The sequence below is a fragment of the Balaenoptera acutorostrata genome, chromosome 1 (assembly GCF_949987535.1).
Source record: "Balaenoptera acutorostrata chromosome 1, mBalAcu1.1, whole genome shotgun sequence".
Lineage (NCBI taxonomy): Eukaryota > Metazoa > Chordata > Mammalia > Artiodactyla > Balaenopteridae > Balaenoptera > Balaenoptera acutorostrata.
The window spans coordinates 38,765,457-38,788,782 of NC_080064.1; the positions used below are offsets into that span (position 1 = coordinate 38,765,457).

General features: G+C 54.7%; 1 protein-coding gene across 3 annotated transcripts; it reads left to right on the top strand.

Moving 5' to 3' along the window:
* The first annotated feature begins 2,666 nt into the window (after positions 1–2,666).
* Positions 2,667–23,117, top strand: FAAH (fatty acid amide hydrolase). 3 transcript variants are annotated; one of them, XM_057529668.1, is made up of 15 exons: positions 2,675–4,772; positions 10,212–10,325; positions 12,717–12,851; positions 13,058–13,191; positions 13,271–13,477; positions 13,729–13,769; positions 13,999–14,123; positions 15,740–15,865; positions 16,385–16,491; positions 17,649–17,748; positions 18,028–18,068; positions 18,796–18,835; positions 19,331–19,439; positions 20,007–20,152; positions 20,627–23,117. In XM_057529668.1, the coding sequence occupies exons 1-15, from the start codon at positions 4,578–4,580 to the stop codon at positions 20,753–20,755; spliced, it is 1,749 nt and encodes a 582-aa protein (XP_057385651.1). In that variant the 5' UTR covers positions 2,675–4,577; the 3' UTR covers positions 20,756–23,117. The 3 variants fall into 3 exon arrangements, with proteins under 3 accessions (XP_057385660.1, XP_057385651.1, XP_007164579.2); XM_007164517.3 differs by having other exon boundaries at positions 2,691–4,772; positions 16,394–16,491; XM_057529677.1 differs by lacking the exons at positions 18,796–18,835; positions 19,331–19,439 and having other exon boundaries at positions 2,667–4,772.
* The last annotated feature ends 209 nt before the right edge of the window (positions 23,118–23,326 follow it).

The following is a 23,326-nucleotide window of genomic DNA, read 5'->3' on the forward strand; positions in this document are numbered from 1 at the left end:
GTCACCAGAGCCAAGTGAAAAATATGTAGCTCTCAGGATCAAAATTAAAATGTTTCCCTAATAAAATTGCTATTGCTATGGCTCATTTTTAGTCACATTATTTTATTCTATTATTTTATTTTATATAGCCCTTGCTATATGTCAGGCACTGTTCTAAATACTTTACTAAAATTAACTCATTTAATTCTCAATAACCAATGAGGTAGTACAATACCTCCATTTTACAGATGAGGAAACTCAGGGGCAGAATGGTGAAGAAACTTACCCCACAGTTTCAAATAAATTTAGGAGGGAGAAAATATTTTGTGTATATCCAAAGGATGACATGGGTTAAAACAGGTTGAGGAAAACAGATTAAGTGTGAGATGTGGTTGGTGTGTTTCCAGGCTAACGACTAGGAACTTTTTTTTTTTAATACAAGAAATTTTTTTTAAATTCTTTTTTTAATTTGTTTTTTAAGATTTTTGGCTGTGTTAGGTCTTTGTTGCTGCGCCCGGGCTTTCTCTAGTTGCGGCGAGCGGGGGCTACTCTTCGTTGCGGTGTGCGGGCTTCTCATTGTTGTGGCTTCTCTTGCTGCGGAGCACGGGCTCTAGGCGCACAGGCTTCACTAGTTGTGGCATGTGGGTTCAGTAGTTGTGGCTTGCGGGCTCTAGAGCGCAGGCTCAGTAGTTGTGGCTCTCGGGCTTAGTTGCTTCGCGGCATGTGGGATCTTCCGAGGCCAGGGCTCGAACCCGTGTCCCCTGCATTGGCAGGTGGATTCTTAACCACTGCGCCGCCAGGGAAGCCCAGGAACTTTTAATAACAGTTCTAAAGTCTAGATGTGTGTATCCCTGTTAAAGAGGTAGCAGTGAGTCTCAAAGATCCAGGTCTGACTCACAGTGGGCCCTCATTCACTATGGAGTATTAAGCAAGTCCCTGGTTGTCTGTGGGCCTCAGTTATTCATCTGGGCCATGGGGATTGGGAGGTATGTCAATTAGCTATTGCTTCGTAATAAACCAACCCCAAAATTAGTGATTTAAACAACCATTAAACAAATAACAAATAAATTTAAACAACCATTTATTATTCTGAGTCTGTTGGTTGGCTAGGTTCACTCATGTATCTGCATTCAAGTGGCTCTGCTCATCTTGGCTGGGTTCTCACCTGTGTAAGGGCCTGAGCGGGGACAACTGTCTGAGGTTCTACTCCACATGGCCTCATCTTCTGGAAGGCTAGCTTGGACTTCTTCTCATGGCAGTGGCAGGGTTCCAGGAGAGAGAAAGAAAACAATTCTCCTGCAGCTTAGGCTCAGAACTAACACAACATCCCGTGCACTGCATTCTGATCGTTAAAACAAGTCACAAAGTTCAGCCCAGATTTACAGGGGTGGGGAAATAGCTCCCTTCTGAAGGGAGGAGCTCTTTGCAAAGAGCGGAGACATAGAAAGCTGTGGTATTGGAATCGTTTGCCATAGGAGACAAACTCTCCCCTCCCTCTGGGGAGAGTGTAAGAGTAGGGGGCCTCTGAGGTGGTTGGGGAGCTCAGTCAGCTGAGGTCAAAGACCTGTCAGTGCTTTGAAAATTATAAACTGCCCCACAGGTAGTGCTTCTGAGTGCGGTATCCTGTGTCACTTGTGGAACTGTGAGTTCCTTGGAGCCAGGCTGTGCCCTGCCCCTGCCCTCCCCTTCTGTATTGAGGAAAGGCTCACAGAAGTGAAAGAAAACAAAGCAGAGCAGTTACTGAGAACGGGGGCACACTCCCTCTTCTCACCCCCAGAACAAAGACAGGCTTCAAACCCTCTGGAATCTGAGAAGCTTCCTCCCCTTCTGCATGCTCTACCCCTCATCCTTTCTGCCCTGCCCCCGCCTCCAACCGAACTTGGCAAGGTATTTACCTGTCTTCCCACTTGACAGCTGAGGATACATAAGGATGACTTGCTCAAGGTCACCAGCTAGTGGGGGAGGACCCTGATACTGCTCAGGAAACCCACCAGGGCCTGCTTGAGCCACTGCAAATACAAGTAACTAGTTTACACGCACCATCTGAGGGCAGGCACGTGCTGTTTTGTCTCACGGAATGGTGTGGTGTTGAATTACAGATGCTTTTCTAGTAACACAGGTGGAGCCCTGGAAACCCAGCCCCACTGGATTCTCACATCCGCCTGCTCTTCCATTCCATGGTCTCTGCCTCCAGCTTTCCTCTGCCCGTCCTCCTCCACATTGCCTTTCCAAAACATTTGTGTCACATCTCTGTTTAAAATAATGAGTCAAGGGCTTCCCTGGTGGCGCAGTGGTTGAGAATCTGCCTGCTAATGCAGGGGACACGGGTTCGAGCCCTGGTCTGGGAAGATCCCACATGCCGCGGAGCGGCTGGGCCCGTGAGCCACAATTACTGAGCATGCGCGTCTGGAGCCTGTGCTCCGCAACAGGAGAGGCCGCGGTAGTGAGAGGCCCGCGCACCGTGATGAAGAGTGGCCCCCGCTTGCCACAACTGGAGAAAGCCCTAGCACAGAAACGAAGACCCAACATAGCAATCAATCAATCAATCAATTAATCAATTAAAAAAAAAAATAAAATCTTTAAAAAAAAAATAATGAGTCAATGTTTATTGAGCTCTTACAATGGACCAGGTGCTGTTCTAACCTCATTTAATTAGCTGAATTAACTCTTTTGAATTAACTTCCCTTGAATTAACTCATTTAATCTTCACAATTCTATGAAGCAGTCACTATGATTATCTCCCATTTTGCAGATAAGGAAAATGAGGCACAAGAGGTTAAAGTGACTTACTGAAGGTTACACAGTAAGTGGCAAAGTTAGAATTTGAACTCAGAGAGTCTGGTTCCTGAGCTTGGACTTCCCAGGTCAGAAAACCCCTCTCTGTAGGTCTCTAATAATAACAACAACAATAATATACTGATTAACATGCATGGATTGCTTTCTATAGGCTAGTCCCAGTTCTGGCTGCATTTCATGTATTAGCTCATTTGGTTCTTACAATAGTACTAGAGAATTGGCTGGGGGTCGGGGGTACTATTATCCTCATTTTACAGGTAAGGAAACTGGGGCACAGTCACACAACAAGGATGGGTTACCAGACACTCCAGCTCCAGAGGCAAACTTTAAACCACTGTGCTATCTGGCTTTCCCAAGGGCTATTCAGCCCAAGGACCCAGCATCCAAGGCTCTTTGGATTCATGCCACATGATCTCTGCATTTCCACCAAAGCATGTCTTTTGTTTCTTGGTCTATGCATGTTTTTTCCTTCTTAACCAGACCTTGAGCTCCATAAGGCCTGATTGAAGATCTGGTACCCCCTTCAGTTTCCCCAGCTCACAGCAAGGATCTCACAGATTCCTCCTAACAATCTTGCGAGGTAGGCATTCATCCTTTTACAGGAAAAGGCATGGATTCAAAGAGGTAAAGACAGAACTGGATGGACAGCAGTGTTTCAGCAGACAGAGTTTTCCAGCCACAAAGCACTTTCCCACATCCCATCCCACGAAGCCTCACTTCCAGGGGCAGTAATAGTAGTACTGCTTGATGGTTAAGAGCAATGGTTTAGGATCAGACCTGAGTTTGAATCCCCACTCAACCACCTCTGTGACCCACAGAAGTCATTTAACCCCTCTTGTCCTCAGTTACCTCATCTGTAAATGAGGATAATAAAAATGCTTTCCTCATAGGTCTGTTGGGAGGACAAATGAAATAAAGCACATAAAGTCCTGTGAGAGAGGCCTAGATGGGAGAAGTATTATGTGTGTGTATATATAATCCACCCACCCCCCTAATGAAGGGTGTCAGGTCCCCAGACAGAAGCAGTTCTGTTTCCTGAGTGTGAAATCCAGGAGGGCCCAGGACTGGAAAAAATGACCCTGGGAAGGCCAGTCTGTGGGAGGTGGCTGAGCAAAAGGACAAGTGATGGGTGCTCTGGCCATGAAGAAGAGCCCAGGGAGGGAGACACCAGGTCCCAGGGTGGGGGAGGAGAGGGGGCAGCAGGTGGGCTCCCTGAGAGGAACATCCTGTGGCCATCTCTGCCTGGCACCCCAAAGCCCCACGCAGGGGAGAGGTGGGTGCCCTGTGATGCACGGCCCAACCCAAGGTTCTCCAAGGAAGATGCTGATAAACTGTTTGCGGGGATTAAACAGGTCCGGGAGCTCAATCTATCGCTGCTCTCCGTCCTATTTTCCGCAGTGGCTCTGGCTGGACCGCTCTTCCGGGAGTTGGAGCTCTCGGGTGCGCCGGGCAGAGGTCGGGCCGGATGGGGGCGCCGAACTGCTGCTACGCTCGAGCTTCCGAGGGCGCCCAAGGGAATCGGGTGCTCCTCCCACTCCGCCTGGCCCAGTGCGTAAGGACTGGGGAGCAGTCTTAGCCGAGCTGCCGCGCTTGACCTTGACGGTTGCGCTTTACCGGCATCTGGCCGGCTGCCAGGCAACAGCGCGCCGCCCCGCGGGTCTGCGGCTGCGGCACCGCCACTCCCTCCCTCCAGCGCAGGCGGGCGCTGGATCCCAGGTTGATCCAGGCCGGGTTTTGCGGCGAAGTCCGCGCGTGCTGATTCCTCATCGGTTGCCCTCGGCAGCGGTTGGCGGCGGGAGACCATGGTGCTGGATGAACTCTGGGCCGCGCTCTGCGGGCCCTCCGGGGCTACCCTGGCTTGCTTCTTGGTGGCGGCGGCCTTGGCCCTGCGCTGGTCCAGTCACCGGACGGCGCGGGGCGCGGCGGCCCGGGCACGACAGAGGCAGCAAGCGGCCCTGGAGACCATGGACAAGGCGGCGCAGCGCTTCCGTCTCCAGGTGATGGCCGGGGTTGGAATCGGGGTCTGGGGGAGGGCCTGGGGTGGCGGCAGCACTTTCAGCCGCCCGGGCGCGCGGAGGGGCGGGCGGCGGGCAGCGCAGGTGTGTGGGCAGCGCAGGTTCGTAACTCTCCGAAACTCATCTCGCCGTAATGCATTCCGTACTCTTTCTGAGCCAGGTGGGGCCTAGGGGAGGAAGGGAAACGAAAGGGACAGGGCAGGTTGTCGAAGGCTGTCGCCGCACTGGGTCAAAGAGGAGCTTTGCTCTGGTGCCAAAGAATCTCAAGATCACTGACTATTAGGACGCTAAAACGCAAGTGTGAGAACCAATAGGATGCTCGGGTTTAGGACTTTGGAATCATAAGGTGATGGCCAAGGGCATCTGGAGAGCTTACAGTTCAAACTCACTGATTTGTGCTTGAGGATGCTAAGAGGGAGCTGGGGAGGGACTTGCCCAAGTCCACGGGGAGTTACTGGCGGAGCTGGACCCCTGCCACCTAGGTTGTCGAGTCTGATGGGTTATAAGCCCTTTGCATGAATAGGTTTAGGTGGGTGATCTGTCAACAAGATTTTATCCTCTGGATCAGCTCAGTGTGTGTATGGGGGCGAGGGAGAGGCCTAGAAGGGGAGGCTTTTCCTCCAGGTGTATGACACACTGGACCCAGTTCCAAGTCAAAATGCTGAACTCAGTTCTTATGTGCTGAGGGAGGGAAGACCTGCCCCGAGAGTGTTTGATAGGATTTGGATCTGACAGGTGGGAAGGCATTCCGGATAATGGGACAGCACGAGGCAGGAGCTGGAACTAGAACCCAGATGCCTGGTGGGACCATCCAGCCTCATTCTGCTGGAGAGGAGCAGGGGAGAAAGATTAGGAAGAGAGACCCTGGCCTTGAATGCCAGGCCCTGGGTATGGCCTTGATGGCCGTGAGGTTTTAGCTGGATGTAATGGTATGGATTTACTCCACACCATTCCTGGACCAGGAAATGTCATATTTGTTTGTTTATTGAAATAAAAATGTATCTGGTTCCAGCCTTCACTCATCAAGCTGGCTGAAAAGTACACAATCAGTCAGTTTTTAGGTATTCAATCCAAACTGGTCACTTTCCCTACTTGAGCACAAGTTTATCACTGTCTGATCCTCCTTCTCTGGCTGGTCTCCTTGGTGCCCCGCTCAGGGATCCTTGCAGTGATCCCAGGCTCAGCCTAGAGACCCTCGGCTGCTCCCAAGGCTCCAGCTCCTGTGCAGCTGGCTAGCTGAGTTCTGCCAGCACCGAGGGCTGTATGGAGGCAGCTGTAAGAATCTGCCCACAGTTCGTGCCTACAGGACTCCCGTCCTGGTTGCAAGGAACCCACCAGCTGGTAGGGGTGTGGGGTGGTAGAAGGGTGGGTCTTCCCTCACTTCAACTCCAAGCGTCAGCATCTACACAGTTTCCTTCTGGAGCAACAGCCTTTCATTATTTTTAAGAACCGACTCTTCCAGGGTAGAAGCTTTGGCCCTGAAATACCAAAAGCTGTTGAAACAGCCTCCGTGGGGCAGAGCCTGGCCTCGGAACACCAAAACTTGGCTCTTGCAGATGGGAAAGCAGGGAAATCACCTTTTGGTTTTCCAGTGACTGGGAGAAGAAAGGGAGAACTATCTTAGGAGCCTCAATGTGCCGAGCAATCAGCAAAGAGGTGAGGTCTTCGTGACAGTAGCTTTGGGAATGGGTAAGAGGTGGGCAGTTTAGCTGAGCTCATCCAGGGCCTTGGGACGGGGCCCGAGGTTAGCAGGGCCCTGGATGAATACAGCAGCCTATAGTACAGCTGCTGCCTGATAGACCGCATGAAAGCTAGTTGGGACCCAGATACCTCCTGTGTCCCGAGGCGTTGCTGGAGGAGGAGGCGTACTAAGCACCTTCTGAACATCGCAAGATGGTTCATCTTTCTCTGGACTCTAGAGCAACTTTAGAGTGAGGCGTATTTCTTGTATTCTCTGTTGACCGTGTGAGGCTTAACCTGTAACATGCCCATTTGTTGCATTTGTTTCCACCTTGCCCCCTGAATGAGTTTCAATATCCTTTCTGGACTGAAGAGAGGGCCCACCATTGACAGAATATTATGGCTGGGAGAGCCATCCCAGAACACCTGCTTATCCCTCTGTGCCTCCGCACCTGTAGTTTTATCCTGAATGCCCTTCCCACACATCCCTTACAAGCCCTTTTGTCAAAATCCCACTGGATTATAAATGCCACTTCCTTCAACTGGATCTGACCTGTAGTTCCATCTCCTGGCGTCTCCAAGACCAACTTGAAGCTGATTTTAAAACAAAACAATTCAATGAATGACTTGAAGAACAGTATGGTTTTTGTTTCGATCAGTATCAGTGGCCTACATGATCAAATGGAAGAGATATCTTGAAATAGGACAAAAGTGATTTTAAAAAACCTCATGAGTGAAAATAAAAAAGACTTCGAGGACAATCTAGGATACCTGAAATTAGGACAGTAGGTGGTTCAGAAGGAGGAAAACAGATGGAGGAGGGGCAGTGATTCAATGATAGCTATAGTATCCTTTGCTTGAAAAAGTAGGCATACAGATGGCCACATGCTTGGTGAGACGTTATTTGTGCACTTCCCTGCATTCTCCATACTAATTTTTTAAAAAATTTATTTATTTTATTTTTTTATTTTTGGCTGCGTTGGGTCTTCGTTGCTGCGCGCAGGCTTTCTGTAGTTGCGGCGAGCGGGAGCTACTCTTCGTTGCAGTGCGTGGGCTTCTCACTGCGGTGGCTTCTCTTGTTGTGGAGCACAGGCTCTAGGCGCGCGGGCTTCAGTAGTTGTGGCGCACGGGCTTCGTTGCTCTGCGGCATGTGGGATCTTCCCAGACCAGGGCTCGAACCCGTGTCCCCTGCATTGGCAGGTGGATTCTCAACCACTGCGCCACCAGGGAAGCCCCACATTGTGGGTTTTTCACAGACATTTTTTTTTTTCCTGTGAGGTTTCATCAGAAACTGTTAACTATGGTTTCCTTTTCAGAAGAGGGACTGGGCAGGGTGGTCCTAGAGGTGGGGGGAAATGTTCACTTTTCATTCTGTATACCTTTAAAAAAATACGTCACTAGGGGTTGTCTCGTGTGTTGGTGGGGAGATCATGGATCCATTTTTCTTTTTTTCCTTCCTTGTAGCTCCCTGTATTATTAAAAAAAAAAAAAATCCCAAGTGAGTATTGTATCCACTTAACAAATTCAGGGAAGAGGTAGAGTGTTCCTGATATTGAGGCCGGGCTTCAAAGGCTGTGTGGTGGGCATTCAGCTCTGGGCGTGTGGTGGGTGTGAGGGGGCCATGTTGCATTGAGGGGGTTCAGGGGAGTCTGACAGCACCACGGCCTGGAAGCATCTCCTGGAGCTTGTGGTGTGAAGGGGACTTTAAGGGAAGAGGCAAGGTGGGCTTGGACATTGCCCTATCTGGCCTGGCCGCAAAGCTTGGGCGGGGCAGCCGGTTGGGTGGCCCCTGTCTGACCCAGGAGAGAAAGGATGTGCACTGGCAAGGGTTTTGGTAGAGGGGACAGAGAGATAGCCATTTGCCAGAGCTACTTAGGGGGCTTGGTGACTGGATGTGGGTGGGAAGGAGAGGGGGGGAGTCGAAGATGGAGGGCAGCGTCCTTCCCTGAGGGAAGAGGAGCCAGTGGAGAGGGGTGGGGAGGCACCGAGCTCAGGGGAACGACACAGGGACAGAGGGAGAAAAGGGAGTAGCCCAGCGAGTAGGTCTGAGCTCAGTTGGGTCAGTCGAAGGGCATGATCTGGAGGCTTTGAGATAGGCAGAGGGCCTGGAGTGGAAGCCATGAGAAGGAGTGACTTCTCCCAGCATCAGAGAGGGAAGAAGAGGTGCCAGAGGAACCTCCAGGAGCCTCTGTCTCTCTCCGCGTCTGGCTCCTTCTCAGGCTTCAAATCACATCTGAAATGTCACCGCCACCTACCCAGCCCATCTGTGTCATTCCTCTGTTCTTTCTGTCACAGACTCCGTTTATCCTTTCTCACACTTGCCGTGGTCGGTCCATTCTTTGTTAACTTGTTTTCTTTCTTAAAAAAATTTTTTTTTTCTTTTATTCTTTTTCAAATTCTTTTCTCAATTAACTTGTTTGTTTTCTTGAAGGTAAGCTCTGAAAGCAGAGACTTGTCTGTCTTGGTTATCTCTAAATTCACAGCCCTAGCTAGTCCTCAGCACATAGTAGATGCTCAGAACATGTGTGTTGACTGAATGAGCGGATGACAGAAGTAGCGGAGAGGTGGGAGGGAACCCCGGGGAAGGGGGTATGTCTGTGCCCAGAGGAAACTGAAGCGAGCCCTCTGAATGCCTCCATGAGACTTGGAGCAGAATGAACAGAGTCAAGTGTTTGTTGTATTCGGCAAACAAGGAAGTCCCTGGTGACTTTGGCAGGAGCAGAGGAGGGCAGAGATGAGATGTGGTGCCTGCAATTCAGATGTCCTCCTAGCCCTATTTACTAATTAGCCCAATACCCTCGAGGGGGAAACCAGCGGATGTTTGCAGGCGGGGGCTGACCCCAGAGACTCTGGGGGACTTCGAGGCCTGGCAGTAGGTGTCTGATCAAACATCTCTTCTCCTTCAGAGAGCTCTTCCCTGACCACCCTCTACCTGTGTGCCGCCCACTCACTGCATCCATTTTATTTTCTTTATTTCTTGCTATCTAAAATTCTTATTTACTTATGAATTATCTGCTCGCCCCCAACTCTGCACCTTGTGTAAGCTCCCCCAAAGCCTGGATGTGACTTTTTCGTTCACTGCTGTATCCGCTTGCCTAGCGTGGTGCCTGGTACGGAGCAGGTGCCTAATGCATATCTATGGAATGAACGAAAAACCCCCTCTTTTGGATGTGGCCCCAGCTCCAACCCTAACCACCCGGGACAGGGTTTTCTCATTTCTGCCCTCCCCTGACAAGGTGTTGAGTAGTTAGGTGCAGGTGGACAGCCAGTGGGCAGCCCATGCTGAATGGGTAGAGAACTATAGTTTATCTGTAAGTCCTAGGCAAGGCGCTTCCCCTTGCCGAGCCTCAGTTTCTTTAGCTGTGCAATGGGAATGGTAGTAAGATTTAATCCAAACGTGGAGCACATTGGCATGGTGCCTGGCACACAGTAGGTAGTCATTGGTGGTCCCCGTTAGTAATGGTCTAATGATCAGCCTGGGCATGGCCTCTCCCTGGACCCCCCTCAGGTAAGCTTCTTGAAGAGATAGATCTGTATTGTCCACAGGTGGCAAGGGCCTGCCCAGGCTGGACCACATTTGTGGTGTCAGAGCTGCGGGTGGGCACATCTGTCATGGGTTGGCATGTGACAGTGAGCACGTGCTTGGTAGGTGTGGGGATTTGGGGGCATGGGCCACTGGCGTCTGCTGCAGGCACATGGGGCCTGCGGGGAGTGGGGGACTGATCCGAGTTGTCTCCCCAGAACCCTGACCTGGACTCGGAGGCACTGCTGGCCCTACCTCTGCCTCAACTGGTACAGAAACTACATGGTGGGGAGCTGTCTCCAGAGGCTTCACTCTTCACCTACTTGGGAAAGGTAAAGCCTGGGAGTGACCCTGCTCCTTCCTCCCCTTTCTCTGCAAGGCTGGGGGGAAAACCTGGCCTGGACTTTGTCCCACTGAGGGCCGTGTGGGGATCACAGTGCCAGGGAGGTAGGGAGGGAGCCAGAGCTCTGTGTGTGTGTGTGTGTGTGTGTGTGTGTGTGTGTGTGTGTGTGAGAGAGAGAGAGAGAGAGAGAGAGAGAGAGAGAGAGGGAGAGAGAGAGAAGAGAGAGAGAAGAGAGAGAATGGCTCTGTGTGTGTATGCGGGGGGGGGGGGGGGGGGGGGAGGGGCGGGGGGGCACTGAGCATGTTGTCTTAGCTAGAAACCTGGCTTTTAGCCCAGACTTCCCACTCCCTCCCGCCCCCACCCCATCAGTCACCAAGTCTGGTCTGTTCCCTTCCTATAGCTGTCTCTAGTCCATCCCCTTGTCTCCCCCTCTTCAGCCACCCTGGTCCTCCACCACCATCTCCCTCTGGGACCAAGCGCCAGCCTCCTGGCCAGGTGCCCTCTCAGCTCTTCAGCATCCTCTCTGGCCAAGGCCTTCTGTAGCTTGGGGCACCAGCGGCTCAGCCGCTGGCAGTTCCCTGGCACCCAGCGCCTGCACTGGCTCGAGTGGGGCTCCTTGTACTGGTGAGGCTCTTCTCCTTCTCGCCCCGCTCAGTGCAACAGGCTCCCCCGGAAGAGTCTTCAGGGCTCAGAGAGGAATCTCTGGAGTCTTCCAGGAAGCCTCCCATGACCCTCCTCCCCTCCCAGCCTGAGTTAGAGTTTCCTCTTCAGTGTTCACTTTCTAACAGCACATTTCTCGTCACACTGTAGGGCTTGCCTTGTCTTTCTCTTTCCCAAGGCAAATGTGGGCTTTTGGTGGACAGAGTCTTATTTGTCTTTGCACCTTAGTGCTGAACGCTATGTCTTTTATATAGTAAGTGCTCAAGAAATGTGTTTGAAACGAAATGAAAGAAGGAATTGTGCTTTGTGAGTGTGACGTGTCTATATATGACATAGCATTTTTTTAAACATCTTTATTGGAGAATAATTGCTTTACAATACAATGTTGTGTTAGTTTCTGCTGTATAACAAAGTGAATCAGTAATGTATACATATATCCCCATATCCCCTCCCTCTTGCGTCTCTCTTGCGTCTCCCTCCCACCCTCCCTATCCCACCCCTCGACGTGGTCACAAAGCACCAAGCTGATCTCCCTATGCCATGCAGCTGCTTCCCAGTAGCTATCTATTTTACATTTGGTAGTGTATATATGTCCATGCCACTCTCTCACTTCATCCCAGCTTACCCTTCCCCCTCCCTGTGTCCTCAAGTCCATTCTCTACGTCTGCGTCTTTATTCCTGTCCTACCCCTAGGTTCATCAGAACCATTTTTTCTTTAAGATTCTATATATATGTGTTAGCATATGGTATTTGTTTTTCTTTTTCTGACTTACTTCTATGAGTGTGACTTGTATCTGATATGATTTCTTGGAAGAGAGCATGTGGTAGTGAGTGGGACCCCTAAGCAGGTGGACATGAGTGCCAGGGGGACTGACGGGTGTGTATGAGAGTGGTGTGAGTGACTGCAGCTGAGAGGGGGGCAGAGAGGGACTGTAGAGAAAGGACTGGACACCCCTGGGCCGGGTGCACTGAGAGGACACAGTCTCAACAGGCGGGGTTGCTTCTAACGAATCAATGTCCCTGAAAAAGCTCCTGCCCCTCTTAATCATCCACAGAGAGCATTCTGGCTACAGATTGGCCTCCTCTCTTTCTGCCTGGGGCAGGAGACAGATTTCTTGTACCTGAGTGTGGCAGTAGGGCCACACCCATGTTCCTGTCAGTTGCTGTCAGTCAGCCACTCCTCCGTGAGACTTGATTATCAGCTTCAAGGGTTCCTGGGGGAGGGGAGGCTTCACCTGGGCCTGCCTGGGGCAGAGGAGCTGGGAGGCTCCCTGGGAGGCTGTAGCCTGGGTCTAGACCTGCCCTGCACTGACTCCCAGTGTGACCTGACACGGGGATCTGCCGGCCTCACTGGGCAGAGGGTGCAGCTTGGAGGAGGATAGGGGTGGGGTGGCCAAGGGTCATCTTCCTCCCAGCTCAGCCCCTGGGGGGCATCTGAGGTCAGTATCTTGCCCCTTTGAGTTCCCTGGTTGTGCCCTGGCCCTGGGAGTACTCTCTCTCTCTGTCCGTTTTGGAGTTGAAGGCCAGAGACAGCCAGGGTGAGGCCGGGGCCACATGTCCCTAGTGAGGCGAGTGCTGGGCCTAGGTTATCCTCTGTGCCCCCGGGTCATGTTTCTGGTTACCCTTTCCCTGGGTGGTAAGGGAATTTTAACACAACTGAAAAAAAAAAAAAAAAAATGCCAGCCTCACTTTGTCTTGTATCCATTTCTCTCTCCCCCAGGCCTGGGAAGTGAACAAAGGCACTAACTGTGTGACCACCTACCTGGCAGACTGTGAGACTCAGCTGTGCCAGGTCCCAAGGCAGGGCCTGCTCTACGGCGTCCCTGTGAGCCTCAAGGAGTGCTTCAGCTACAAGGTGTGCCCTGCCCCAGTCCCTGCCGGCCAGCTCTGTGTCCTGGGTCACCCTGGGCCCTCAGAGGAAGTACCAGGTCCAAAGGCCTTGAGAGGGCACCATGGGTATGCCCTACCTTGGCCTGTGGGGTGGTGGTGGGAACAGACCCTGTGCTGCTGAGGTGCCCCTGGCTCGTCAGCCACACCCCTCTCGCCCATGCCTCCTTCTAGGGCCAGGACTCGACACTGGGCTTGAGCCTGAACGAGGGGGCGCCGGCAGAGTGTGACAGCGTGGTGGTGCAGGTGCTGAAGCGGCAGGGGGCCTTGCCGTTCGTGTACACCAATGTCCCCCAGTCCATGTTCAGGTTGTGTCTCGGGTGCGGGGTGGGGGCAGGGGCACCGGTGCCAGCGTGACATGGGCTGACCCCTTTCTGCTTCCTCCAGCTATGACTGTGGTAACCCCCTCTTTGGCCAGACCGTGAACCCATGGAAGTCTTCCAAGAGCCCAGGTGGCTCCTCAGGGGGTGAGGGGGCCCTCATTGCGGCTGGGGGCTCCCCACTGGGCTTAGGCACCGACATCGGAGGAAGCATCCGCTTTCCCTCTGCCTTCTGTGGCATCTGCGGCCTCAAACCCACAGGGAACCGCATCAGGTATGGTGTAGGTGGTCGGGGGAGGGAGCTTTTGAGTCTCTTGCTGTGTGACCTTGGCCTAGCTTCCCACCTCTCTGGGCTCCAGGCAGGGATTCCCTGACGGGGGTTTTGCTGGGAGGTAGTGTCACAGCACCACAGTCCTTGGTTCCTAGTTTCCAAAGTGGTGAGAGAGTTGGGAGCTGCTGTATGGATGTGGGGTTGGGCAGAGGATGGCCATTTCCCATTTCCAACATCTTGTGTTTCTTATCCAGCAAGAGTGGCCTGAAGGGCTGTGTCTATGGACAGGTAGCAGGTGAGGTCTGTGGTTCCCTCTATGCCCTGGAGGAGGGGGGTCTGCCTGATCCGCCTCTGCCCCTGCTTCTCCTTGGGGCAGTGTTGGGCCCCCAGGCCACTCTAGGTCTGAGTTCCTACGCCTTGTCCCTGCTCACACTCCTGGGCCACGGCCCAGCCCTTGCTTGGACCCGGCCCCAGAGCCCCTTGGGACTGGGTGATCTCTCTTTCCTCCCCACCCTGCCCCACAGTACGGCTCTCAGTCGGCCCCATGGCCCGGGACGTGGAGAGCCTGGCGCTGTGCCTGCGAGCGCTGCTGTGTGAGGACATGTTCCACCTGGACCCCACCGTACCCCCCCTGCCCTTCAGGGAGGAGGTGAGCCGGGGTGGGGGTGGGCATGGGGTGGATTCAGGTCTCACTGGTGCTCCTGAGCCCAGAGAGCAGCCCCCGCATTGCAGCAGGACTTGGAGGTCCTGTCTCCTGAAAACCACCCCCGAGGGGCAGGTGAGGGGGGTGAGGGGGTTGAGGGGGGGACGGGGGGTGGCGGTGTCTGAGGCCAGCAGCAGCGCCTCTGCAGACAGCCACCAGATGGCGCCCTTGCCTGCATTTGGAAACCCTGAGGCTTTCAAATTGGTGGGCTGGGAGCAAGAGCTGAGGAAAGGCCCACCTTCCGGTCCAGCCTGGGGGCTGTCACTGCGGAACAGGAGTGGCCTCGAGGCTAAGAACAGCTTGAGAGAGCACTCCTGTACCTTATCTGTGTTTGATCCCCAGTAATTAGGAGCCTTTCCTACAGTATTCATGTCCCTATCCCCAGCCTCCAGAGGGATGCTTGGCGCGTAGGCTGAGTGAGTTAAGGACAGTTAAAAGCGGAGCTGTCTCCCTCCCAGAGAAAGCTGGGATCTGTGGGCAGTGGCAGATGCTGGCTCCCCAAAATATCATCAAAACAGCCTGTTGATCAGATAAGGCTGAGTTTAATGCTTTCTGTGGTGGGGGGAAGTGCTGCCTCCACAGAGCCTTAGCAGCATGGGGGAGGGGCGCGAAGTTAGGATATTGAAGTTGGTGTCAGGTGGATATTTCAGTGTGGGCCATTGGTTAGGACTGGCTACAGATCACGATGTAATAGGTTAGGACTGGTGGATACAGCAAGGTGAGGATTCTGAGGAGAGGGGTTCAAGGAGTCTTAGAGGATAAGCCGTCATTTGGTGCTTCTATTGAAGAGTTGATGGGTCTTTTAAGAATGACTGATAAAGTTATCTGTACTTTATGTACAACACATTCAGGAGTAGTCAAGTTAGATCGATGTGGGCAGTGGAATAGTAAAGCCATGTTAATGTAGACAGTAAGCTGTGTGATGTAAGCGCCATTTCTCAGCAGTCAGGCATTTCTCCCTACAGACCTCTTGCCTCACCCAGCCCGGGTTGCCTTGGAAGGGCTGAAGGCCCTGGGGCAGGCAGGAGATCTGGGCTGGGGGTGGGGTGAGCTACCCCTCCTCAGCAGAGGAGATGTTCTAAGTGAAACCAGTCGTTCAAGAGCCCCTTCCTGAGCGGAGGCGAGGAGGTGAGGCTCCTGTCCTGAGGTCTGGAACAATCTATTACGGGAGCCAGGACTAGCATTCTCGAAACAGGCTGTGGAGAGCCTCGGCTCAGGACGCAGGATACCTGGCTTCCCGACCTGGTGTTGTAGCTCTGCCCTGACAAGTGGCCTTGGCTGAGTCCCAGCCCCACTCTGGGCCTATCTCCCTATCTAGACCTGAAGCTTCAGTTTCCTCGTAGGACCAGTGGGAATCCTCATTCTTGCTCTGCCCACCTGCAAAGTCATTGTGAAGGGGTCAGATGCAGAAGGGGCTGGCCTCGCTGGCAGTCAGTTTTCGGGGGATCTAGGGTGCAGCCTCAAAGCTGCGTCTGGGGCTGAGTAGCTGCTCTGAGCTCTGGGAGCCCTGCTTGGGGCCACCCTCTCCTGACCTGACTCTGACTCCTGTGTGTTGCCCCCAGGTCTACACAAGCTCTCAGCCCCTGCGTGTGGGGTATTATGAGACTGACAACTATACCATGCCCACCCCGGCCATGACACGGGCCCTGCTGGAGACCAAGAAGAGACTCGAAGCTGCTGGCCACACGGTATGGAGTTGGGAGCCCACAAGTCCTGGCATCGCCCCTCTTTCAGGGAAGCCTTCCTGGTACCCATGGCTGCCACCCATCCCTGGCATCCTCCCACCCTGATTGTTTTGTGGTTGGGGATGGGAATTCGGTCCCTGGGGGACCAGTAAAAAGGGGCTGATCAGAAGTATTGGGGTACATGATCGATGGTGAGCTCACCCCTGTGCTGGGGATGTGTGAGCTGCATCGGGAGGGCCTCGTCGACCACAGACAGGGGTGCACAGCTGTCCAGAGGTTCCTGGGGCCCTGAGATGGCAGGTTTGGGGATGTTCATCTGAGACAGGCTTATGTGTGGCTCCAGACTTCTCCCCTGATGTGCATCTTACAGGGAGTTATCACGGGCCAACAGGGCCACCGTTGCGGCTCCAGTGAGGGTACCGCGAAGGCAGGGTTGGTCCAGTCCATGCTCGGGGCTGCCTGGGTAGCATGGGGGTGGTGGGACCCAAGGTTTTCTAGGTCTGGGAGTCTTACACTCCTCAGTCCCTGCAGCTGGTTCCCTTCCTGCCAAGCAACATACCCCATGCTCTGGAGACCCTGTCGACGGGTGGGCTGTTCAGTGACGGTGGCAAGAGCTTCCTACAGAACTTGTGAGTGATGTTGGGTTTGGAGGTCTGTGGTGGGATCAGGACATGGGGAGACCCAGGAAGAGCAGCTGGGTGCTGTAACCCCGGGGACAGGCCAGGCCAGGCTGGGGGAATATGGAGGACAGGCCTCGGCTGAACGTGAAGAAGGTCTGAGCATTCTGGGTAGGGACCTTGCCACCCCTCTGATGGCAGGCTGAGCCTGGCACTACCTTGCCAGGGAGTCTTTGGAAAGGTGCCAGCGCAGGGGGAGGCTGGATTGAGCGTCCGTGGCCTCATCCTGAGCTGAGCTGGCTGGGAGGTAGGAGGTAGGCAGGGAGTTGCCTATCTGTTTGGGGAAGATTGAGAGACAAGGGTAGGGTCAAATAGGAGGGCAGGGGTGTAGACGTCATTCTGTGACTCCGGGCTCTTCTGACTTGAGCCACGTCTTTCTCTTTTGAGTAGGACCTGAGTTTTCTTGTCTGTAAAGTCAGTAGGTTGGACCAGACCAGCTTTAAGGGACTTCGCAGAGCTCACGTTTAGAGAAGCTGGTTCCACTTGGGTGTTTTCAGTCCTTAAAGGTTGACACGGGCAGAGGACAGGCCTGTGAAGGTGCCTCCTGGGGACATGCCCAGACTGACTGGACTTCCCCCAGTAGCTAAGTGTGGTCCAGGCTTCAGCGGAAGGGGCTACCCCTCACTCTGGCCCTGGGAATGAGGCTCCAGGATCAGCCGCCTGAGACCTTTCCCTGAGATCTAGAGCAGAGACAGCCTCAGAGACAAGGATCACAGTGCCCACTCAAGATTGCGCCACTCGTGCCTCCAGGCCAGTATCCGCATCCATGGGGGGAATGCCCTCAGTATCACGCCCTGGCCAGGGAGATGCTGCCTGTAGTTCTTATTGCTTTAAGCTGAGTTTGCCAGGCAGGGAGACAGGGAGTCCTGCCTTGGGGAGCTCCATTGGGTGTGGGTGGAGCCCAGGCATCCCAGAGGGTCTGCAGACACAAGCCACATATTGGAAAGGAGAGGCTGAGATGAAGGGGCTGGAGAGCGCGGTTACCGGAGTCTGGTGAGGAGGGAGGTAGACAGAGTCATTGAGTAGAGACCGGGGGATGCAGTAGGTGGGGGTGAGCCAGGACAGATGCCTGGGGTAGATGTGTCTGGACTGGACCCTTTGTCTCCCAGCAAAGGTGATTTCGTGGACCCCTGCTTGGGAGACCTGATCTCAATTCTGAGGCTGCCCAGATGGCTTAAAGGACTGCTGGCTTTCATGCTGAGGCCTCTGGTGAGGGCACAAGGAATAGAAGGGGTGGGGTGGGCTGGGCGGGAGCCTCTGGGGCTCTTCCCCCCTCCCCTTAGCCTCCTCTTCTTCTCAGCCCTCACCCAGTCTCTTCTCCTCCCCCCATGCCCTTTGATCTTCAGCTAACATGCATGCTGAAAGGGGTGCTGACCCAGGACATGGGGGGAGGGACAGAGGGAGGAAGCACGGGCAGCTTGGCCTGAAGAAGATTATTGCCACACCTGGCCCAAAGCTGAGTCACTGACTGTGTCTGTCCTTCTGCAGCTCCCAAGGTTGTCAGCCTTTCTCAACAGCATGAAATCTCGGTAAGAATGTTTCCCATGCCCAGATGCTTGCCCCCCTTTTCCCCTGACCTGGGTCCAAGTGCTTTCCAACAGGAAAAGATGAGAGAAGTAGCTTCTGAGGCTGGAAAGGGCCCAGGCAGGGTGGCAACCTCTGTGGCTTTCGAGGAGGATCTTGAAGATGTCTTAGCAAGGTCCAGGAAGGCCTGGAGAGCAAGGACCTGAGGGAGAGCACAGGATGGGAGAGGGTGGAGAGGAGAAGACTGTCCTGGCTGGGCATGGGTGGAAAGGCCCGGGAGGGAGCTGGCAGGCAGCAGGAGCGGGGGATGCTGGGAACCCATGAGGGGTGCTACTCTTTTAGAGATCAGACTACACTGCGCCCTCTCCTGCCTACCCCTCAGTGGCTCACGCCGGAAAGGCTGGGAATAAATTGCCCCATTCTCAGGCCCTGACATCTTGTGGACTTGCTCCTTCTGTTACCACCAGGCATTTAGGACCTTGGGTGGCCTTGGCCTCTCCTGTGTCCTGAGGGTAGCTAGGAGTCAGGCCTAAGTCCCTCTTGGGGACTCAGTGGGACATGAACTTAGGGATTAGAACTTCTGCCCTGCACTACTTTCCTCTCAGAGTGCCCTGGAATTGAGAAGGGTCCAAGGAGGAATGAGATCTGGGAGGTGTTGAGAGTAGGGGTCTTATGTTGCTAATCCCCATGGCTGTGATCATCATGGTCGGTGACCTCACTCCCTCTGTCCAGGTCAGCTGGAAAGCTCTGGGAACTGCACCACGAGATTGAGGTGAGGCCAGAGCCTCTAGACTAGAGTAGGGCGGGTGGGGGGTGGAGTTGGACAGGGCACCTGTGTTGGGGTCTCTCGGCCACTGGTCCCACTGGTCCCCTGGAGTGGCCCATCGTTCTCCCTTCCACTCCCTGGATTGGGCCGCTTGGGGACTGCTGTCAGACCCTCACTTGCCCAGAGACCCATCTTAGGGGCCTGGGTCAGCCTGGGGCTCCTGTCCTGGATACCTCTTTGCCACTCTGGTGCTGCCTGTAGCCAGCACTCCACGGCCCTGCCCTGGTAGGAAGAGTGGTGTCTGTGGTTCTGTGGAGCAGTTGATGCCCCCTGAGAGCAGCCCTGTCTGAATACCCCGAGGTCCTCCATCCCACTGTGGTTCAGTTCACATCCGGGGCAGGTGCAGGGCTAGAGTCACCCCAGCCACAGTGCCTGCGTTGGAGAGTCCATGTAATGGGCTGGGTCTGAGTGCTTCACCTGGTGTACGGGTGTCCTCCCCAGGTGTACCGTCACTCTGTGATTGCCCAGTGGAGAGCAGTGGAGCTGGATGTGCTGCTCACCCCCATGCTGGGCCCTGCTCTAGACTTGAATGGCCCAGGCAAGGCCACAGGTGAGGCTTGCAGCCCCATCACAGCCCTGTCACCTGTCTCTTCTCTTCTATGAGTTCAGCACTTTGCCTGGTGGGGCTGCTGGGAGGTAGAAGAAGAGGAGCCCTGCGGTGGGTTGCACCCCTGGGGGAGGACTCCGCCCTTGAGAGGCTCACAGTCTGGTTGGCTGGAGAGATGGGAGTCATGTGGGATGCCTTGGGAGGGAACGAGCTCCCTCTCCTCAGCACTATTCAAGTTGGAGATCTTGTTACAGAGTCTATGGTTTTGGGAGGTGGTATTTGAAGTCCAGGTGGGATTTAGATAAACCAGGAAAACAGCAACAACAGTCCAGGTGGGGGGAAGCTGCAGGGCAGAGGCACAGGGCAAGCTCGTCAGCAGGCTCTCCAGCCTGCCCTGAATCTGGATTCCTGGGCTCTGTCACTCTCACTCAAGTCTCAGCCCTAGGAGAGAACCTCTCCCTATCTGTGGAGGCAGGGTGCCATTTCACAGGGTGGAAGACTGGGGCTCAAAGAGGACAGTTGTCATGGAAGGTCACCCAACCTGCTCCAGCCACATGTGCTGTGTCTCAGGGGCCGTCAGCTATACTCTGCTCTACAACTGCCTGGACTTCCCTGCGGGGGTAGTGCCTGTCACCACGGTGACCGCCGAGGACGAGGCCCAGATGGAGCATTACAAGGGCTACTTTGGGGATATGTGGGACAAGACGCTGCAGAAGGTAAGTCCCTTTTCCCCTGGACTCACACCTGCTCCCCTTCCTCTAGTGGAGGAGACAGTATAAACACGAGTATCCTTGTCTGTCTGTCTTGAGAGCTTGTTTGGAGGTTCTAGCAGGAGAGCGCAGCTACTCGTATACCCTTGACTGAAGAACGGTCCTCCTCTATCGGGGAAGGTCGTCCTCTTCGATGGGGCGCGCAGCTTCGGGAGGGACGCACGTGGAGCGGTGAGGGAGGAAGGGGACACCCGCCTAGCCAGCCAGATCAGCCAAATCAACCCTGGCGATCAATGGGGTGACAGATGTCACAGCCAGATCGCCCTCACATCCTCTTGTCTGTCTTTCTTAACGCAAGACCCCTAAAGACTGCGGGCTGGCCCTTCTGTGCTGCCCCTCCTCTCCAGCTGGGATGCTTCCTGGGCCCAGGGTGGGGTCCTGCCTCGACACCTCCCATCCTGATGCCTGTGTCCCCTGCAGGCCGTGAAGAAGAGCGTGGGCCTGCCTGTGGCTGTGCAGTGCGTGGCTCTGCCCTGGCAGGAAGAGCTGTGTCTGCGGTTCATGCGGGAGGTGGAGCGACTGATGACCCCTGAGAGGCAGCCGTGCTGACTACCGCCGCCTGGCCCTAGAGGGCCTGAGACCCACTGGAGCCACGCCCAGCGTAGTCAGGGCACAGCTGCCACCCTGGAGGAAGTGTTCAGCCTGGGGCAGAGGCTTCCAAGTCCCTCCCCCTCGCCCCTGCAAGAAGCCCAAACCCGCTGAGTCTGGACCTCGCTCCCTCCCCCGTTCCCCTCCCTGCCCTGACACCCCCAACGTGGCAGCCAGTGGGCATGACATGGGCGAAGGCCCACTAACAGTCAAGAATCGGTTCCTGGTCTGTGTCCTTTCTGGAAGTCATCGTTAGGGCACTGGGGGTTGGAGACCCGACCTTTTAGAACCTGACTCCAGCCACGTCAGTCTCCTGCTCCAAAACCTCCTCTGGTTCCTGTCACTCGCAGGATGGACACAGGCTTCTCAGGATGGGCGATGCAGCCCCAGCACTTCACACCCACCCTTCCCACCCCCCTTAGACTAAGCCCTACTTTGTTAGACACTGTCTTATCTTTTCTCCTTGCCTCTGCTGGGAATGCCCTTTCTGCTCCCCTACCATTAAATCCTCTGAGGCCCAGCTCAGATCCCTCTTTCTCCTTCTGAGCCCTGGAGTAGGTGGGCTGTTTCCTCCCAGTCTGCCCTGTGTGGTGGGCATCCGCGGGTGGGTCGCCGCCCTTAGCACACTGGCTCTCCTTGACGGCAGGGATACTATTTCTACATCTTTGTCCTCAGTGGCCAGCACAGGGCTGGGCACAGGGCAGCGGGGAGTCTGGGATGCTGCTGGGGAGAGGACCCCGCAGGACTGAGGAGGCGAGCACAAGACACGGTGATCTGGCAGAGAGTGCTCGCAGGGCCAGCCCGGGACTGGAATGTTCTGGGAAGGCTTCCTGAAGGAGGAGTACCTGTGATGAGTATAGAAGGTCCCCAGGGCTGAGATAGGGGACGAGGACATCCCAGGGAGAAGGAACAGTAGTACACCCAGAATGGGCACAGGAGGAGCAGCGGAGATGTAGGTGGGGGTCAGATCAAGGTGGACTTGGAGGGCCAGTTCAGGAACTTGAATCCAGTCTCAAGGGCAATGGGTCGCTCTTGAAGGATCAGGCAGGTGTGGCGAGGAGAGTAGGCTGGAGGGGCAGAGCCTGGAGAGGGTAACGAGGCTGCTCCTTGATCCTAATATGGGGAAGGGGGCCTGGGGCCTGAGCTACGGCCCTGGCCGAGGTAGAGAGAGAGGTGGTTTGGGAATTGACAGTCGGGGGGTGGAAGTGAGCTGTCTCAGCTCAGGCTCAGCTCTGCCCAGTTTGCCAGCTCACCTCTTACTGGACTGCTTTGCCTGGTGGGTGGAGGGTTAGCTCATCTGGATGACTGGGGCCTTCTTGGGTTCACCAGCACAGCTGCCTCGCTCCTCCCTGGCTCCAACCCTAACTCGCCCGCTTGCTGTCGGAGATGTTTCTGGCCTGAGCCCTCGGGCAGGGTGGGCCCCTGGCTCCCACCTGACCTACTTCATATTCTTTTCAGGGCAAGCTGCTTTCCCAAGGCTCCCTTCTCCACCGAGATTTTCCTGCTTCTCCAGTGGTGCTTTCCCCTCCAAGTCACGTGCCCAGTGGCACCTGTACTTTCTGCCAGTGGTGTCCCTGCCTCAGTGGGGCAAGTCTCAGGGCAGACATGAGGCCCTACCTTGGGGCTGACTAGAAGCCCCGACACACATGGATGCCTAGATTGGGGTGACCAGGCAGCTGCTGCACTTTGCCCTGATTTCTCTTAACTGCTACGTCATTTTGCCTCATATCCTTGCATAAAACCACGTGCCATCTGCCCCAGCTTTCTGCCCCATTTCTCTCTTAGGTTAACGATAGCCTCGTGCTTTCAGACACGAGGCTGCCGTGGGGGGCCGCCTCTCCTCCATTCCTTCCCTGGTTTATTGATGTCACCCTTGGACCCCAGCAGGGCTGTGCCCAGCCCCGTGCTTAGTGGTGCCGGAGTTCCGCCAAACCTGGCTCCCATCCCTGAGAGGCTCCTGGGCCTGTGTGTGTGGAGGATGTTGGCACAAGCACGTTGGCTCTCTTGTGATCAGGGCCGGGGGAAAGGGTAGACGATGGGGCCAAATGCTGCTGAGGGCGGCGGAGGTGGTCAGTGAGGAAGCGAGTACCCCCTGCGTTCCACCTCCATCTCTACACTGTGGTCCAAGCTACCTGCCTCTCACCTGGACACTAGTAACCGAACTGGGCTCCCTGCTTCCTTCCTCACCTGTCCGCCAACCCATTCTCCATACAGCAGCCAGAGTGATCATTTAAAAGTGTATATCAGATCGAATCACCTCTCTCCTTAAGACCTTGCAATGGCTTCCCAATCACCCGCAAATAAAATCCAGTCTCCTCCTCGAGTCCTGTGAGGCCCCACGTGACGTGGGCCTTGCCCACACCCCTGCCTCCTCCTGGATGTCTCTTCCTCTCGTTCATCATGCGTGCTCCAGCCACATGAGCACCCTTTGGTCTCTCGATCATCTCAAGCTGGTCCCTGCTCCAGAGCTTCTGTGTTAGCTGTCCCTCTGTTTGGAACACTTGGCGCCAATGTCACCTTCCCTGATCACCC

Excerpts from the sequence above, each read along its gene's own strand:
- FAAH (XM_057529668.1), top strand. The coding sequence starts at position 4,578 with ATGGTGCTGGATGAACTCTGGGCCGCGCTCTGCGGGCCCTCCGGGGCT. Across the intron at positions 16,492-17,648 it reads AAGAGCTTCCTACAGAACTT|CAAAGGTGATTTCGTGGACC; the intron begins GTGAGTGATGTT and ends TTTGTCTCCCAG. Across the intron at positions 17,749-18,027 it reads CTTTCATGCTGAGGCCTCTG|CTCCCAAGGTTGTCAGCCTT; the intron begins GTGAGGGCACAA and ends GTCCTTCTGCAG.